At 40.7% G+C, this 18,727-nt stretch overlaps 1 protein-coding gene and 1 pseudogene across 4 annotated transcripts in view; one reads left to right on the forward strand and one right to left on the reverse strand.

The window, feature by feature from the left end:
* IFTAP (intraflagellar transport associated protein) overlaps positions 1-18,727 on the forward strand; it is a 65,151-nt gene that overhangs the window by 29,338 nt on the left and 17,086 nt on the right. For all 4 annotated transcript variants that reach the window (XM_055549325.1, XM_055549326.1, XM_055549327.1 and 1 more), the window contains 3 exons: positions 13,432-13,586; positions 14,787-14,858; positions 16,224-16,290. In XM_055549325.1, the coding sequence (XP_055405300.1) occupies positions 13,432-13,586; positions 14,787-14,858; positions 16,224-16,290 (294 nt within the window). The remainder of the gene's footprint in view (positions 1-13,431; positions 13,587-14,786; positions 14,859-16,223; positions 16,291-18,727) is intronic.
* On the reverse strand, positions 480-604 carry LOC129629395 (uncharacterized; annotated as a pseudogene).

The raw sequence follows: 18,727 nt of genomic DNA on the forward strand, positions 1-18,727 counted from the left end.
GCCACCATTTTACAGTATTTAAAAGATACTTTGACAGTGAAAAAGCATGGCAGGTTGCAGGAATGATAAAAAAAATTTTTTTAAATTGTTTTAAACTGAAATATAGTTGATTTATAATGCATTAATTTCGGCTGTGTAGCAGAGTGACTCAGTTATACACATATACATGTTCTTTTCCATTATGGTTTATCTCAGGATGTTGGAATAAAGTTCCCTGTGCTATACAGTAAGACCTTGTTGTTTATCCATTCTATATATAATCCTTTGCATCTACTAACTCCAGACTCCCAGTCCATCCCTCACCCGTCCCACTCTCCTCGGCAACCATAAGTCTGTTCTCGGTGTTTGTGAGTCTGTTTCTGTTCTATAGGTGGGTTCATTTGTGCCACATTTCAGATTCTACATACAAATTATATCATATGGTATTTGTCTTTCTCTTTCTGACTTGCTTCACTTTGTATGATAATGTCTAGTTGCAAAAATATATGGAACAATTCACTAATTTGTATGACATCTTTGCTCCAGGGCCATGCTGATCTTCTCTTATTTAATAGCTGATCTTCTATTATTTCAATTTTAGTATATGTGCTACCAAAGCAAGCACTATAGGAATGGTTTTACTTTGATCTTGCTAATCTGATACAGAGGCAAAGATACAATCGCTTACAGAATTTTAGGGTGGTTTTGGCTCAGCATAAATTCTGTCCCAAGTCTGAAGGATTATAGTGCTTGTATCTGTAGGCCAAAGTTCCCCAATCACAGAGAAATCTCCTGTCTGCTTCTGTTGCTACCAGAAGAGTGTTTGAGCGTTTTATCAATAACAAGTGCACAGGCAGGAGACTTGGGAGGCCACCCGGGCTACGAAGGCATCTTGTTATGTGTATTTCTAGGAAATGCCCCACCAATAATTTTGTACTTTTGGTAACTTTTCTGGTCTATGTTTCATACATGAAGCTTCTTGGTAAGCTTTAAAAATTTAGTCAAGCATAACATTTTGTGATTGGGGTAACTGATTTATAAGAGGGCCCATCCATAAAGAACAGACCTGTGGATGCAGTGTGGGAAGGAGAGGGTGGGATGAGTTGAGAGAGCAGCACTGAAACATAGACGCTATGCTATACTAAGTCGCTTCAGTCGTGTCTGACTCTGTGCGACCCCATATACGGCAGCCCACCAGGCTCCTCCGTCCCTGGGATTCTCCAGGCAAAAGCACTGGAGTGGGTTGCCATTTCCTTCTCCAGTACATGAAAGTGAAAAGTGAAAGTGAAGTCACTCAGTCGTGCCGGACTCTTAGCAACCCCATGTACTGCATGCATGCAGCCTACCAGGCTCCTCCATCCATGGGATTTTCCAGGCAAGAGTACTGGAGTGGGGTGCCATTCCCTTCTCCGAACATAGACAGTACATATGTTAAATAGACAGTCAGTGGCAATTGCTGCATGGTGCAGGGAGCTCAAATCTAGTGCTCTGTGGCAACCTAGAGGGGTGTGATTGGTGGGAGGTTTAAGACAGAGGGGACATATGTGTACTTATGGCTGATTCATGTTGATGTATGGCAGAAGCCAACACAATATTGTAAAGTAATTATTCTCCAGTTAAGAATAAATAAAGACACTGATGTATAGAACAGTCTTATGGACTCTGTTGCAGAGGGAGAGGGTGGGAAGATTTGGGAGAATGGCATTGAAACATGTATAATATCATGTATGAAATGAGTTGCCAGTCCAGGTTCAATGCACGATACTGGATGCTTGGGGCTAGTGCACTGGGATGACCCAGAGGGATGGTGTGGGGAGGGAGGAGGGAGGAGGGTTCAGGATGGGGAACACATGTATACCTGTGGCGGATTCATTTTGATAGTTGGCAAAACTAATACAATTTGTAAAGTTTAAAAATAAAATAAAATTTAAAAAAAAGAATAAATAAATTAAAAAAATTAAAGAGGGACCACAAAGTTAAATGCTAAAGGAAACTTTTGTCCAAAATATTAAAACATGTAAATGTAAAATACCATATATGTATGTTTTTCTCCAGTATTTTTAGGAAAGTCTTAAGAAGGAAGGAGATGCATGTAGGTATTCTCTCTGAATTGAGGGTTTGAAAACAAAATGCTTTTCACCTCTATAAATGAATGTTTATTTATTTATTTTTTTTGTTCATGGTAGGAAATTAGAAAATACAGAGAGGCATCAAACATATTCACACGCACAACAAAACAAAAAACATACTCTTTCTCCAGCAGTAAAGTCTTTACCTACTCTGTGGTCATTCAGAATGAAAGTTATATTTCTCCTTCTCCCTTGCAATTGGGTATAGCCATTTGACTAAGTATGTGCCTGTAAGAAGTGAGGGGAACTGATGTGTGTAACTTTGAAGTCACATCCTCAGGAAACATGCCCTGGACTCTTTTTGTTTCATTTCCCCTGGCTCGAACTAGGCAATCATTGGAGCAATTCCATAGACCCAGAGGTGGAAGCCCTATGCTGAGGATGGCAGGGCACCCCACCAGCTTGGATCCCTGCATTGTCTCATGGAACAGGGCCTGCCCACCTGCCCCATGAGGAATAAAATGAGAGAGAAATAAAATTCTTGTTTCAGCTGCTCTGTTTTGGTGCTTCCTCCATTTAGTAGCTTAAACCAAACCTTGGCGAGTAACAGAGGGAGGCAGACATCCATGCTTTCTTCTTCTCTTTTCTTCATCCTCTTGCTTGGAGCAAGGGTGCTTCCTCCTGGATCATGTGGAGAAGGGTGGTTCCTTAAAAACAGCAGAGCAGAAAGATAGAAGGAGCCTGGGTTCTAGGATGACTTTGTGGAGCAGAACAACCATATTAGCCCTGAATTATCTCTACCTGTACTATTACATGAACGAGAAATAAACTTCTGTCTAGTTTAACCAGTTGTTACTTTGGGTATCTGTTTCACATAGGCAAACCTATATCCAATTAATAAAACCACAATCCTGTGTCTTAAGAGATAAATCATGGACATATTATATATCCTTCTTGAATTTTTCTCTTGGTTAATTTGTATATATGAAAGGCAATGTGAAAGAATGCTCAAACTACCACACAATTGCACTCATCTCACACGCTAGTAAAGTGATGCTCAAAATTCTCCAAGCCAGGCTTCAGCAGTACGTGAACCGTGAAAACATCCAGATGTTCAGGCTGGTTTTAGAAAAGGCAGAGGAACCAGAGATCAAATTGCCAACATCCGCTGGATCATCAAAAAAGCAAGAGTTTCAGAAAAACATCTATTTCTGCTTTATTGACTCTGCCAAAGCCTTTGACTGTGTGGATCACAACAAACTGTGGAAAATTCTTCAAGAGATGGGAATACCAGACCACCTGACTTGCCTCTTGAGAAATCTGTATGCAGGTCAGGAAGCAACAGTTAGAACTGGAAATGGAACAAAAGACTGGTTCCAAATTGGGAAAGGAATACGTCAAGGCTGTATATTGTCACTCTGCTTATTTAACTTATATGCAGAGTACATCATGAGAAATGCTGGGCTGGAAGAAGCACAAGCTGGAATCAAGATTGGTGGGAGAAATATCAATAACCTCAGATATGCAGATGACACCACCCTTATGGCAGAAAGTGAAGAAGAACTAAAGAGCCTTTTGATGAAAGTGAAAGAGGAGAGTGAAAAAGTTGGCTCAAAGCTCAACATTCAGAAAACGAAGATCATGGCATCCGGTCCCATTACTTCATGGGAAATAAATGGGGAAACAGTGGAAACAGTGGCAGACTTTATTTTTTGGGGCTCCAAAATCACTGTGGATGGTGATTGCAGCCATGAAATTAAAAGATGCTTACTCCTTGGAAGGAAAGTTATGACCAACCTAGACAGCATATGAAAAAGCAGAGACATTGCTTTGCCAACACAGGTCCATCTAGTCAAGGCTCTGGTTTTTCCAGTAGTCATGTATGGATGTGAGAGTTGGACTATAAGGAAAGCTGAGCACCAAAGAATTGATGCTTTTGAACTGTGGTGTTGAAGAAGACTCTTGAGAGTCCCTTGGACTGCAAGGAGTTCCAACCAGTCCATCCTAAAGGAGATCAGTCCTGGGTGTTCATTGGAGGGACTGATGTTGAAGCTGAAACTCCAATACTTTGGCCATCTGATGTGAAGAGCTGACTCATTTGAAAAGACCCTGATGCTGGGAAAGATTGGGAGCAGGAGGAGAAGGCGATGACAGAGGATGAGATGATTGGATGGCATCACCGACTCAATGGACATGAGTTTGGGTAAACTCCAGGAGTTGGTGATGGACAGGGAGGCCTGGTGTGCTGCGGTCCATGGCGTTGCAAAGAGTCGGACACGACTAGGCGACTGAACTGAACTGAACACAATGATTGGATTTCCCAGGTGGTGCAGTGGTAGAGAATCTGTATGCCAGTGCAGGAGCTGCAGGAGATGTGGTTGGATCCCTGGGTTGGGAAGATGCCCTGGAGGAGGGCATGACAACCTCTCCAGTATTCTTGCCTAAAGAATCCTGTGGACAGAGGAGCCTGGTGGGCTACAGTCCATAGAGTCGCAAAGAGTCGGACACGACTAAAGCAAGTGAGCACACACAGGAAGGTCAAATCTGAATGAAGATTGGAAGGAAGTGAGGAAGTTAAACCTGCAGAGACTTGAGGGAAGAGCGCTCAAGGCCAGTGGAACAGTGCAGAGGCCTAGTGAGAGCAGTACCCAGCCTGGCTGAGGAACAGTGCGGAGGCCAGAACGGCCAGAGTCGTATGATCAGGGGAGAGAGGAGGAGAAGCTGACATCAAAGGCTATGGAGGTGGGGGTGGACGAGGCATGGTAGCTTTGTAGGTCCTTGAATGACTTCGGTCATATTGTATTATTATTATTTTTTTAGTAGCTACATTTTTGCACCCTTATTTACGGTCTTTGAATAAATTTTTGCACATGGAAATGCTGGTTCAAAGATATGCAAAAATGTAAGGCCTTGATTAAGTAAAAAAATTTCAAGGGAATAGATCAGACATTTTTGGCTTTGTAGTGAAATCTTTGCCCACATAATTATTTTTTTGGATAAATTCTTAGACATAGAAATGCTGCTGAAAGATATGCAAAGTGTTATGCCTTTGAGTGAGTAAAAGTTTTAAGGAGATAAATTCTGTTTCTCTTAGGCAGAGGTCATGTCCTTTAACTTTCTCAATTCCTAGTTTTCCAGCCTAGCATGGTACAGAACACACAGAGATCTCACTGGGTGAAGGGTAGTGCGTCAGTCCACCTTCCAGTCTTAATCGTTACATGTCCTTAGGAATGGGGAAAGGATATTTCCCTTTCAGGAACTGTGAGTAAGTTTCTGATAGAAAGGTCCCTATTCTCCTTAGGCTTACAGTTTAGTAGGAAGAGATAACCATAGAAAATTAAAGAAAGGCAATTGCAGATGATTTCAGTATATTTGGAGAAGAGAATGGGATCGTGTTTCTAAGTCTGTGACTATATGAGATGGTAAAATGATCAGAGAGTTATGTAGCTTCAATTGATATACATATTTCTTCCCTTGTTGGGGTGTGAAGGGAAGCTGGAACTCTGTGGTTGGCTTTTGTTTTGATTTCAACATGTCTTGGCGCCACAAAGGAATTGGATTAGTGATGGTGGTCTTTGGATCAAACTCAGTATTTGAATCAAGGGGGTGCCAAATGTGGAAACAATCCAACTGTCCGTTAACTGGTGAATGGAAAAAAAAGTCTATGAAGATAATGGAATAGTTCTTGACTATAAAAAGAAATTAAATACAAATATATACTACAATGTGAAAGACCCTCAAAGATGTCATATTAAGTGAGGAAGCCAACTACAAAAGAGAATAGGTATCATTTATATGCAATATCTAGGAAAGGCAACTCTGTAGCTTTAAAAAGTAGATTAGTGGTTGCCTATGTTTGGCAGTAGGAATGGAGTGTGACTACAGATGAGTATCTGAGACTTTTGGGGATGATGGACATGATCTAAAATGTAATTGTGGCGATGGTTGGACAATTCCATATATTTATTAAAAATTATTGAATTGTACACCTAAGTGACTGCTTGCTCCTTGGAAGGAAAGCAGGACAAACCTAGACAGCATATTAAAAAGAACAGACATCTCTTTGCAGCAAGGGTCTGTATAGTCAAAGCTATGGTTTTTCCAGTAGTCATGTATGGCTGTGAGAGCTGGACCATAAAGAAGGCTAAGTAATGAAGAATTGATGCTGTCAAACTGTGGTGTTGGAGAAGACTCTTGAGAGTCCCTTGGACTGCAAGGAGATCAAACCAATCAATCCTAAAGGAAATCAACCCTGAATTTTCATTAGAAGGACTGCTGTAGAAGCTGAAGCTCCATTACTTTGGCCACCTGATGCAAAGAGCTGACCCATTGGAAAAGACCCTGATGCTGGGAAATTTGAAGGCAAAAGGAGAAAGAGGTTGGCAAAGGACGAAATGGTTAGGTAGCATCACTGACTCAATGAACATGAGTTTGTGCAAACTCCAGGAGATAGTGGAGGATAGGGAAGCCTGGTATGCTGCAGTCCATGGGATCACAAAGAGTCAGGCATGACTTAGTGACTGAATAACAACAAGGCTATGGTTTTTCCTGTGGTCATGTATGGATGTGAGAGTTGGACTGTGAAGAAAGCTGAGCGCCGAAGAATTGATGCTTTTGAACTGTGGTGTTGGAGAAGACTCTTGAGAGTCCCTTGGACTGCAAGGAGATCCAACCAGTCCATCCTAAAGGAGATCAGCCCTGGGTATTCTTTGGAAGGAATGATGCTAAAGCTGAAGCTCCAGTTCTTTGGCCACCTCATGCGAAGAGTTGACTCATTGGAAAAGACTCTGATGCTGGGAGGGATTGGGGGCAGGAGGAGAAGGGGACGACAGAGGATGAGATGGCTGGATGGCATCACTGACTCGATGGACGTGAGTCTGAATGAACTCCGGGAGTTGGTGATGGACAGGGAGGCCTGGTGTGCTGCGATTTATGGGGTCGCAAAGAGTCGGACATGACTGAGCGACTGAACTGAACTGGACAACAACAAGACACTTATGTGAATTCTACAGATATACCTCAATGAAGCTATGGAGAGGTAGAGTTACTGTTCACGGACACCTAGATGCTTACCTGAGTTATAGACACCTAGATGCTTACCTGAGTTATAGACACCTAGATGCTTACCTGAGTTCTTCACTGGATGAGCATAGAGCCTTGTGACTCTGGATCTGGCTGAAGAACTCGGAGGGTCCTGCTTGTCATAATTATTTCCTACCAAGAAAATAAACCATATGTGCATAGACTTGACCTGGAGGAGGGCATGGCCACCCACTCCAGTACTCCTGCCTGGAGAATCCCAGGGACAGAGGAGCCTGGCAGGCTGTAGTCTATACGTTCACACAGTCAGACATGACTGAAGTGACTCAGCAGCAGCAGCAGCATAAACTTGAAAATTTTAGGTAGATAAAGACTGTGATACAAAAAAGAAACAAACTTCCCAGATGCCACAGTATCCTACCTTGTGTAGACAGTGTGATTAACGGGTCAGCCTGTTAGGGGTTCTGGGAGCTCAGGGAAGCTGTGCTCACGTATGCTGCATCTGTACCCACGCTGGGCCAGCTCCCTTCTGCAGCCTCGAATGAAGCTGTTGGCAAGGTGAACTCATCGTATCGGCTGATATATGCAGCCTCTTTGCACCACAGTGTGATCCATTTGACAGATTGCAAGTGTTCTGTAATACCTACCACCACCACCACCACCACCACAGAGATTGTTTTCTTGCTTTTGTTTTTTATTTATCTAGGGCATGCCAAATGAAATTAAGAGAAGAGTACAAGATTGCCGTGGAAAGATCAGGTGAACCTTCTTAGATATCTCGAGGGAGAAACATAACTGCTTGGAGACAGTGTCTTCATTTCCGTTCTAGAAACACAAGAAGAGCCCACTTTGTGAACTCTTTTCTCCTTTCTAAACTCCTGTTACTGAGGCTCCCTTTACTCCTCTCTTGGATTGTTGGAGTAACGTCGTACTTTTTACCTCCAGTACCTAAAGCACTCTGCTGCATTCCATCCAGTTCGTTTCCTTAGAGCTTGGTCTAATGATGACTCCCTAGGGCCTTGGCACAGTGCAGAGTTTTTGTTAGGCCCGGTAAGTAGCAGGCCTTCCATGCATCGTGCAGTGTATTCTCCTGCCTTCCTGGAGGTGTGGTGGTTCTTCCTCATGCTGTTCTTCTGTGGGATAGCTCTGCAGAGGGCTCACCTGCTGAAATCGTGGCCAGTTTTCAGAGTCTAGCTCAGACTCCGCCTTCCTTATGAAGTCTTTTGTGATTCTCCTAAACCAACCGTGACTTCACCGTTCTCTAACTCTGCATCCCCTTACAACCTCTCCTTTTTTTGTTGTTTAGTTGCTAAGTCATGTCCGACTCTTCTTGTGACCCCATGACTGTAGCCCTCCAGGCTCCTCTGTCCATGGGATTTCCCAGGCAAGAATACTGAAGTGGGTTGCCATTTCCTTCTCCAGAGGATCTTCCCCACTCAGGCATCCATCCTGCATCTCCTGCATTGGCAGGTGGGTTCTTTACCCCTGAGCCTCCAGGGAAGTCCATCCTCTGCCTTAGTTGTGTTCTAGCTGAGTGGTTTGCATACCTGGCTTGACCTCTTAGTCTGTAGACTCTGTAAGGGCAGGGACTGGGTCTTCCCCATCTTGATCACGTTGCACATATTCAATGCTCAAAATATAACGTCTGGGTTGAATGAACTGCATAATTCAACTACCACTCAGCTTTTCTCCCTGAAAATAAACTTACAGCAACTTTACATTCTCTTCACACTTTTTTTTTCTCCCTGAAAGCACCTAACACTGAACACTGCAAAAATGTCAACTTGACTGCTATTGTGTCCCTCATCTTGGACTTCTGACACACTTTTTTTTTTTTTTTTTTTCCTGAGCGAGGGTTGTGCGTTTGTGTCCTGGTAGCTTGAGAGCTCTGACTGTGAATAATGAGTCAGTTACCGTCCAGCCTTGGGGAAAGCACAGGGATCTCTGGCTAGCCAGTCTGAGGCAAGTCCCTCTTCCCCGCGCCCTTTCCAGTGAAGAACATGAAACAGTTGGAATTCAGAGCTCTGCAAAGGGAATTTAGGCAAAACTGTTGTCTGCTGAATTTAGCTTCTTTGGATTTATTCTGATTTGTGATTGGCTTTTAAATTGCTTATTTAATCCTAATGAATCGCTCCAGGGGAGGCCAGATACCAAGGAACATGTGATCAGGAAGCAGTGGAGTGAAGTAGTTTGTCTGGGCAAAAGAAGGGCAGATGTTGTCCAGAGAAACATTGCTCTAGGCTAGGAATGTGATGTGAAAATCACCCCCTGATTTTCAAAGTACCCAACCTTGTTATAAGCATGAATGCTTATCCCCTACGCTCTTGGCAGAAGGCTTTTTGCAGCTACCTGGTGTTGTACAGAATTTTGCACCACCCCCCCCCCCCGCCATGAATTTTTCTTTCCTTATAGCAACGTATTCAATATCACTTCATGACTGGGAACATGCTTTTGATTTATATCGCTGTTGACCGTGGTGCAGAAAAACAGACTCTTAGGGGTTGCCAGGAGGATTAGATCATGAATTCTGATGTTGGTTGGGTTGATTTCTGAAAACTTTCCCAGAAGCCTAAACTTTCTTCTCAGCTCATGGACACTAGTCCAGCCTTTGAATGGGGGAATTTGAATTTTTTAAAATTTCTTTCAAAACTGAGTTCTCTGAAACAGATCGCTTTCATCTGGAAGATATAGAGTCAGTTTATGATAGGTGTTTAATTTATCAAGGTATCAGTAGTTTCAACCCTTTTCCAGGAGAGTAAACTTTTATTTGGCCTGAAAATAGACACAATAGGTATAGTTGGTAGCCTTGTAAGGAAAGTCTGTTGGAAGCTTGTCTGTTTGGTATCAAAAGAAAATTGAAATTCCACTGCTTCAGAATAATGAAACTTTTAGCGGGGGAAAAAAAATACAACCTTTGTTTCATGTATATTGAAGTTTTGACTCAGAAATACCCAAAAGAAACGCTCTTTCAGGTCTCAAAAACCTACTTGTTCTCTGAATTATTACTGTTGTATTTCTTAAGTGTATTATGTCTGACACTTATTTCAAAGCAAGAAACGTTGGGGATCAGATGAAAGGGTGGAAAAAGACTCTGATGAAAAACAGAAACAGCAGAATGTGAGACACACACTCAGATGGGATGTGCGGATCGCCAGCAGAATCACCCTGGGAGGCAGCATCTGCACTCGAATCAGGCTTGAGGCCACGCTGGATTCTGGGCTGTGCCACCCTCTGCCATTGTGTCATTGTCATATTGAAAAGGAACTTTTTCCCTATCTTATTCTGCCCAGAGATTAATTTTTCTTTGCTTTTGGTTTTTAAAATGATGAAAGCCTTTGTAAGAAGCACTTTGGGGTCTTTGGAGTAAAGCAGTATGTACTCTTGTGAGACTGCTTTCAAGGTTTAGGAAGGAGTCTTCAAGTGTAGGTTGAGTCAGAGAACAATTTTTTTTTTCTGCATCTTTCGGTATTTTAAAAATGAAAGCTCTATGTGTACAATAGGAAGAAGTTTTAAAAGAGTGAATGAGAAGTTTTGTTCAGTCTGAGACCTGAACAGTCGTTCCACATCAGCATCAGAAGCCAGGACTTCTTTATATTTTGCTCTTTATTTCGAAGGAGTTTCATCTGGTTATCTGTCAAATAACCTGGTATTTTATTGGAAATGGCAGAGGAGTACACTGAGTGATTACAAGAACAAATAGAACTTGTCCTTAGAGAGCATCTGTTCTTCCCAGACATCACTGTGCTTTTCAAATACGTAAGTCAATAGATTATTACAGTAGTGTTGTGCTGGGTACACAGTATTTTCTCTGGAAATACTAGACTTTAGGTTGTACTAAACTTAAAGGATGGGCTTTCTATGTGCCAAGTGTAAAGAATCTGTCTGCCAGTGCAGGAGACAGAAGAGATGCTCGTTCCATTCCTGGATGGGGGAAGATCCTCTGGAGAAGGAAGTGGCAACCCACTCCAGTATTCCTTCCTGGAAAATTCCATGGACAGAGGAAGTTGGTGCGCTACAGTCCATGGGGTCTCAAAGAGTTGGACGCGACTGAAGTGACTTAGCATGCACGCGTGCACCTTACCTCTGCTCCCTGATAGTACTTCTGTGTTAAATGTCCTGCAGACAGCCCTACAAGTCTTAATTCTACCAAAGATAAGGTATCCAGAAACAGACAAAGGACTCTGGCTACCTTGCACCAGGCTGAGGTTATTAGAACACAAATCCCACTGATTTCAGTGGGCCTCCTCTTGCCCACACTTCCCATCCCATCGCTCCAGGCCACAGAGCACTGAGCTGCTTGCTGTTACACCGCAGCGTCCCGCTAGCTATCTGTTTCACACACGGCAGTGTATCTGTGCCAATGCTGCTCTCCCAGTTAAGTTGCATAGCAAAGTCAGTGGTTAGGAAGGACTGGGTTCAAATCCCCACTTGGCTACTTACCAGCTGTGTCACTTTGAACAGGGTCCTTAGGCTCCCTGTAGGCCTTGATTTCTTCCTTTGAAAAATGGGGATACTAACAGTACCTACCTCTACGCTAGTGGCGAGGTTTAAATGAGATTTATGAGATGCATATAAAAGACTGTCTGACACTCAAGTAAGCGTTAACCCTTATTTATTTTAATATTACTGCTAATATTAAAAATCATTTTATGGCTTAAGCCCTGCCTCAGGGTAGTTGGCTCACTAGCCCTTTCGCCTGTCCCTGTGATCTCTCTCATCCTCATTTTAGCCTACGTTTGCAGCTGCCTCGGGTACGTTTCCCTCAGTCTCCTCCGGTGCCTCAAATGCAACTTGGGACAAAGGTTAATTTGTCCTCTCTCATCTGAATTTATCCCCCACGTTTCTGTTAATGGCACCATGTTATCATAATTTTCTCTTAATTTAGGATGAAATCTTAGACTCTTTGCTTATCCTAAGGACATAATCATGAATGTGCAAAGATTTAGTACAAAGGTATTTACTGTTTACAGTTTTAAATAATTGAGAATAGGAATTGGTTAAACTATGTTAAATATATACAATGGAATTCTCTACAGTCATTAAAATTACACAGAAGAATATGCAATAATATGGAAAAAATATTCTCAAGTTGCCTTATAATATGATATGTATCATACAGTTCCATTTTTGTTTTAGAAGTTTATGGATGCATAGATAAAAGATGAGAAAAATAGTCACTGAAAAAATTGTTTTGTAGCATTTCTGTCTTGTAGGATTATGTGTGATATTCTAATTTTTTTCTCTTACAAATTTTCTAAAATCATCTGTACATTGCTTCCATATTTTTATTTTTATTTTTTAATTTATTTATTTTAATTGGAGGCTAATTACTTTACAATATTGTATTGGTTTTGCCATACATTGACATGAATCAGCCATGGGTGTACATGTGTTCCCCATCCTGAACCCCCCTCCCACCTCCCTCCCCATCCCATCCCTCAGGGTCATCCCAGTGTTCCAGCCCTGAGCACCCTGTCTCGTGCATCGAACCTAGACTGCGATCTGTTTCACATATGATAATATACATGTTTCAATGCTAGTCTCTCAAATCATCCCACCCTCGCCTTCTCCCACAGAGTCCAAAAGACTGTTCTATACATCTGTGTCTCTTTTGCTGTCTCGCATAGGGGGTCATCGTTACCATCGTTCTAAATTCCATATATATGCGTTAGTATACTGTATTGGTGTTTTTCTTTCTGGAAAAAACAAAACAAAACAAAACAAAACCTCAAATTTAGGGTAAAAAAAAAGAGATGGGTAATGTCTACTGCTGCCAAGTCGCTTCAGTCGTGTCCGACTCTGTGCAACCCCAGAGATGGCAGCCCACCAGGCTCCCCCGTCCCTGGGATTCTCCAGGCAAGAACACTAGAGTGGATTGCCATTTCCTTCTCCAATGCATGAAAGTGAAAAGTGAAAGTGAAGTCACTCAGTCGTGTCCTACTCTTAGCGACCCCATGGACTGCAGCCTACCAGGCTCCTCCATCCATGGTATTTTCCAGGCAAGAGTACTGGAGTGGGGTGCCATTGCCTTCTCCAGGTAATGTCTAAGAGTCTTGCAAATACTGTATTTTACTGACCTTTTAACACAGGCTGAGAACAATGCTGGATACATAGTAAGCCCTTATAAATGTTTGTTGAATAGTGAATGAAATAATGTTGTCTTTTATGCATTTTTAGAAATAACTTTATAGGTTAAGAGTACTTAATGCTTCAAGCATTCAGTTTGTAGATGTCCTTGAAAAGTTTTCTGTTGCTGTTTGGAAGAAAAATTCTCAATAAACACAAAATAAACTAGACTGGATGTGGTGGGTGTTTTCTAATATTATGTAATTTATCATTTCAGATAATATGACCAAAAGAGAAGCCTTTGGAACTAATTCTTCAGAAAACAATTTTACTTCAAAAAAATTTACTCAGAGAAATGAACCAAATGATTGCCGTCTTAGCAATAAAGCCATCTTTCTTCGTACTTCATCACAGTGTTCGGAAGAGGAGCAGGTAATACCATAGCACCTTTATGGAAGCAGAGAAAAACATTCATCATGAATTTTAAACAAGAGACTGTAAGAACATAAAAAACACTGGACAGTTGTTGGATCAGTAACTCACACTCCTGATTTTAGAAGGAGAGCCCCTGGATTACTTTACTGAAAATCGTCATTACATTTCATGATTTCAACAGCCAACTTTTATGATAATATCAGGATCTGCCATCTACAGATTTTTCTTGTAATTATTTCTATATTTTAGCTTATCTTCTGTTTGGGATAAAAGAGTTCCTTTTTATAATTCTCTGTGTAAATGGAGTTTCTTTTACTGTCCTGGATTCAGTCCTTCAGACTTAAAGTGGAATGTGTTATCTTGGTTTTTCTAAGAGTTGGTCAATAAATAAATGTTAGATGCTCTCTTCCTAGTCTTCAAGATTTCATAGACTATATTCACATTCTTTCTAGCTATGTTTTTTTAACAATTAAGGAATCCTAGTGGAAACTGTTCTATTTTTTTAAGCCATTTGAGTTTCTACTTTATATCTCACACGTCTTCCCTGTGATATGGTGGATAGAATGTATATGAGACTGTGGTTTTATGCAAGGGAGAAACAGCTCCACGTTAGAAGTGTGTTTATATACAGTGAAGGCCTATAATTCTTTACTTCTATAATTTATTCCAGAGAGACAATTAAGGGACAAAACTTTTTTTTTTTCCCTAGATTTCCTGTCTGTTGGCAATCACTGGCAGTTGGAATTACATTTTCTGTTGAATCTTTAACCTGCGTGTGAGAGGCAAAGAATTGTTTCACAATATTTTTTCCTAATAATTTGAAAATGTTGTACTAGCGTTCTCTGATTTGTACTGCAGAGGTTCGTTGGGATGGCATGAGAACTGGGGTAATGAGGTGGGGAGTGTTCCTGTTTTACGCATGAGAAAACCGAGGTGAAGTATGTTACTCTAAGTTGCACTGTGGATGGGTCTAGAGGACAGAAGTAGAAGTCAGACCTCCTGAAACCTGTTCCCTGACTACCACTGTGACCTAGTGAATCTGCCGTCACTAAGGTGTGACGGTCTGTCAAGCATAGCTAATGAACAGAAACCGGAAGGGGAGTTTTGTGCCTGAAGGGCTACAGATCAGCTCCTTTATTTTCAGTTATTTCAAGTTCCCATCAATATGTCTTCAATGGTTTTTGTCTTGTTTTTCAGATAATGATAGATGATGGCCAAAAAGCTGGCAGTTCCTTTCAAGGTGATCTGAATCGAGCAGGGGAGGTGAAGGTGAGGCATGATTCAATTTTGTTCCATGGCCAAAATCCAAAAAAAGCACAAGAACCTCACAGGACTCATTTGCTATCTTCCATACAAATTTGGAAAATTCAGCAGATTTTGTCCATATGATTTTTTTTTAAATGGTGTTTGATTAAAAAAAAATGATGTTTGATTATCTTCAACTGTCTTGGTTGGCTGGGTTCTGGATCTTTTTTCCTCAAAGCTTTAGAAATGGAAGTGGTGCTTCAATAGAGAAACATGACTCTCATTCCCCTGAACTTATACCATTAAGAGAAATGACAATGTAACAGATTCTCAAGTTTTAGCACTAAACCATCATTTGGAAGATAAGTTTTTGCTGTCACTTGGATGTCAAAAAATAGCTGCAGTTATGTACTTACAAGCCATGGAAGCTACCATTTTTAATTCCTGTGTAAAAGCCATGGTCTGATAAGTAGAGTGGGGAAGAAAGACCTAGGCTGTGTTTTGAATCCAATGATGAAATCTAAATTTATAATTTTATGGTATTTTGCTATGCACATGTTTTAAATCATAAGCATAAAAGGCATTTCGACATCCTGCCTTTGCTAGGTCTGCCAGTGGTGAAATCATTGTTTTAATTTACGCTCTTTGATATTCACCTGAGATGAATCAGTTCATGTATGAAGTGTTAACATTTTGTTAATCTAAAATGTCTCATTGTCAGCTTGCTGTGGAAAGCAGTATTCCATGTGGAATAGTTTTTCATTAAAATGCTGCTATTGTGTCTGTAAAGGTCATTTGCTCTGCTTTTTACCTTTGAAGTAATCTTCAGTTTTATTTGGTCGAAAGAGAACACTTGATTTTTTGTCCTGCTCACCTTTCTTGTGGTTACCTGGGGCAGGATGATTTTGTCTCGAATGAACCTTCTCTCCTGCTTTCTTTAGTTTCTTCTGTCTCTTTGGAGTTTAAAGCACACCATTATGAGAATAGTCAGACCCACCACCATCACTGGCCAGAGAAACACAAGCAATAAAACAAAAACAAAAGACGGAGACACTGCTTTGGACTGTCTTGATGGTGGTATATATTCTGGGATAGAATCAGGAACAAAAACTTTTCAAAAACTCCCCAGACTGTATTTTTTCTTTCAGTCTAGAGATCTTATTATGGTGCCTACAGTATCCAGGCCAACTTCTAAATTTACTGCTTCTTTCAGATGTCTCTGGGAAAGCACAGTGAACACAAAAGCCTCTAGCTGGGACTCAAAAGTTAATGAGAAAATTGGATTCAGTTGCTCACTTGAGTGTTGTAGAAATGGGTTCATTGGTTCTTAACTGCATTTTTTTTTCCTCTAGGTCAGATTTGCATAAAATGATATTAATCCTTTTCTAGGTAGACAATTTCCTTGATATAGAAGATTTAGACCTGGCTGAAGAGATTAATCCCCAACTGAGCAAGGGTATGTTTTCTGTTTCCTTCCTACACTGCTTGATCTCTTTCTAAGAACTACACGTAAGACTTTAGACAGCTTTTCTTTTTTTTTTTTTCTGGGTGGGTGGGCGAGGGGTGCAATTCTTACCTCTCCTTTCCCTGAGATACAGAAAACTGGAGTCCTGCAGTCTCTTTTTTTATTAATAAAGATTTCAGCTGAAAGGTCAAACAAAGCTTGTTGAAGGTTGTAAAGTCTTTGATCTTAAAAGAAATAAAGATTTTCTTCCTCCCATCTCCCATTTACCATATGATTGATTTTTGGATAATTGTCTCAAGTAGAACCATTTAAGTCAAGCTCTTATTTCTTAGAATTTCTGCATCATGCTGTAAATTGAGATTAGTTTTGAATGCTCCATAAAGTACCAGTTGATCATAAACATTATGAGAGTTGGTCATAAAATAAACACAAAAGAAAATAAAATCCAGATCTTTGCTTTTATAAATATTTATTGATATGTAAGCCAAACACTTAAAACTAAAGCTGTGTTGTGAATGTTTTTTTCTGGGCTGTTCTACATAGGCTGGGCTGAGAGAGCCTGCTGTCCGCTGACATGTATGTAGTCCATGACTTTTATGAGGCCTTTTTCCTCTCCTGGTTAACATTTCTGTGTAAGCATAGGTACCCTTTGTTGCTCCAAGGAGCTTTGAAATATGTTCAAAATTTGAGTTGTTTTGAAAACTCTCATTCCTAATTTAATATGCAAGAATATCTCAATGTTAATGTTGAATGTTTCCATGGGGCAGTTTCCACCGGGGAGTTGGTTGTTGGTGTTTGTTGTTTACAGTCATTAGGTGGTCATAAACAGCCATTGTGGTCATTATTGTTGGGGAGGAGGGCTTCTTTGTAATCACGCAGGAGTTAAAGTGCAGGCTCTAGCTGGTTTGTGGACTGCTGTCTGTAAATTGTCTATATAAGCCTCTGCTTTGGCTTCTCTGGTTCCCCCTGAATTTGAGAGGCTTTGGTAATTGGAAGCAATTAACATTTTTATTCTGCTTCCAAACATAACACTACTCCACTGAAGGGATTGTTTCTCAAGCAGTCTATTAACCAGCAAACTGCAGATTTTTTCCCCCTTGCTTACTTGGTTTAAGGGAGATGAGGGATCTAAGGGAATCACAGACTCTTGGGAGAGGTTCTCTTAACTTCCGTGAGTTAGGCGGCTCTGAATTTCTTTATAAGAGCAATTTAGGGGTTCCGATTGGATTAGAAGGTATTGCTAAGGATTTATGAGGGAGCCAAATTTGTAGAGCAAGCACACTGTTTCTGGGTTTTGGGTAGTTTGGGGGAAAGGAGCAGATTCCTGGGTCTTGTTCCCAAAAAAGAGTTTAATTCAGAAGGTCTTTTGTGACACCTAGTGATCTGTGTTATTAACCACTCCCCCAGGGGATTCTGATCTAGTTCTTCTGTGGGTAGTACTTGGAGTAGGCACTTGGAGTTGGCACTTGGAATTGGCATGTATATATTTGCAACATAAAGTTAATTTCACAGGAGGGCACAACAGTGTACAGGTGGAACGTTTCTGTGATGGTTACTTTTCTTGCCAGTATTTAGATAGTCTTTATACCAACATAATCCTGCATAGCCAGTGAATTTGATTATGGTTGTATCAATATTTTAAATTAAGTCTTTACTTTTCCCACTACTTTTGTATTGTTTCCTTTAAACATTTTTTAAATTATTTTTTATTACCATTAGGTCTGTTTCTTTTGTTTAAAGGATTGCATAAAAACGTCTCATTAGTATGATTTTTCCAGAAATTTGAGAACAGGTAGTTTTTCATTTGTGTATAAAAGCTTCCTGAGGCTGAACCAAATCTCAGTGAACTTGCATTAGCTAGTCAAGACCTTCTGAGGTGTAAAATAATGTGAAAAGTCAAGGCTAAAAAGCAACCAAGGCTTCAGTGATCTATTCCAATTACTGAAAAGACCACCAAGCTTCACCGTTTTTATAATGTACAGTCTGGGTCATCTGAAAGAAAAAAAACACACACACACAAGAAATTTGCCAAAGTGGGTTTTATCTTTGGGTCTAATTTGTATTACACTTCAGGAATGTGAGCAGAGGGTAAATATATCCGATGGGAAATGTGACATTTTAAATAAGCAAGTTGCTTGTATAATTTTGGCAGTTGAGAGGCTTACTGATTAGATTCTGTCATTATTGTTTAAACAACAGATTTGCCTGGGGCAACAAGGAAGTGAGTTGCCTATTGTTTTTCTACCATTGACTTTATTTGTTCACCTTCTTCATTTTCATAAATGTTCTCCAAGATTCAGGCCTTTGGTGCCGCCCTGGGATTTAGCTTGTTGTTTCAGCAGCCCAGGTGGACACACTTTTTCCAAGAAGCCAACCCAGTGATGTGCTATTGACCAGTTGTCCAAGGAAACCTTGGTCACAAAATGTG

Source organism: Bubalus kerabau, chromosome 15 (assembly GCF_029407905.1).
Source record: "Bubalus kerabau isolate K-KA32 ecotype Philippines breed swamp buffalo chromosome 15, PCC_UOA_SB_1v2, whole genome shotgun sequence".
Taxonomy (NCBI): Eukaryota; Metazoa; Chordata; class Mammalia; order Artiodactyla; family Bovidae; genus Bubalus; species Bubalus kerabau.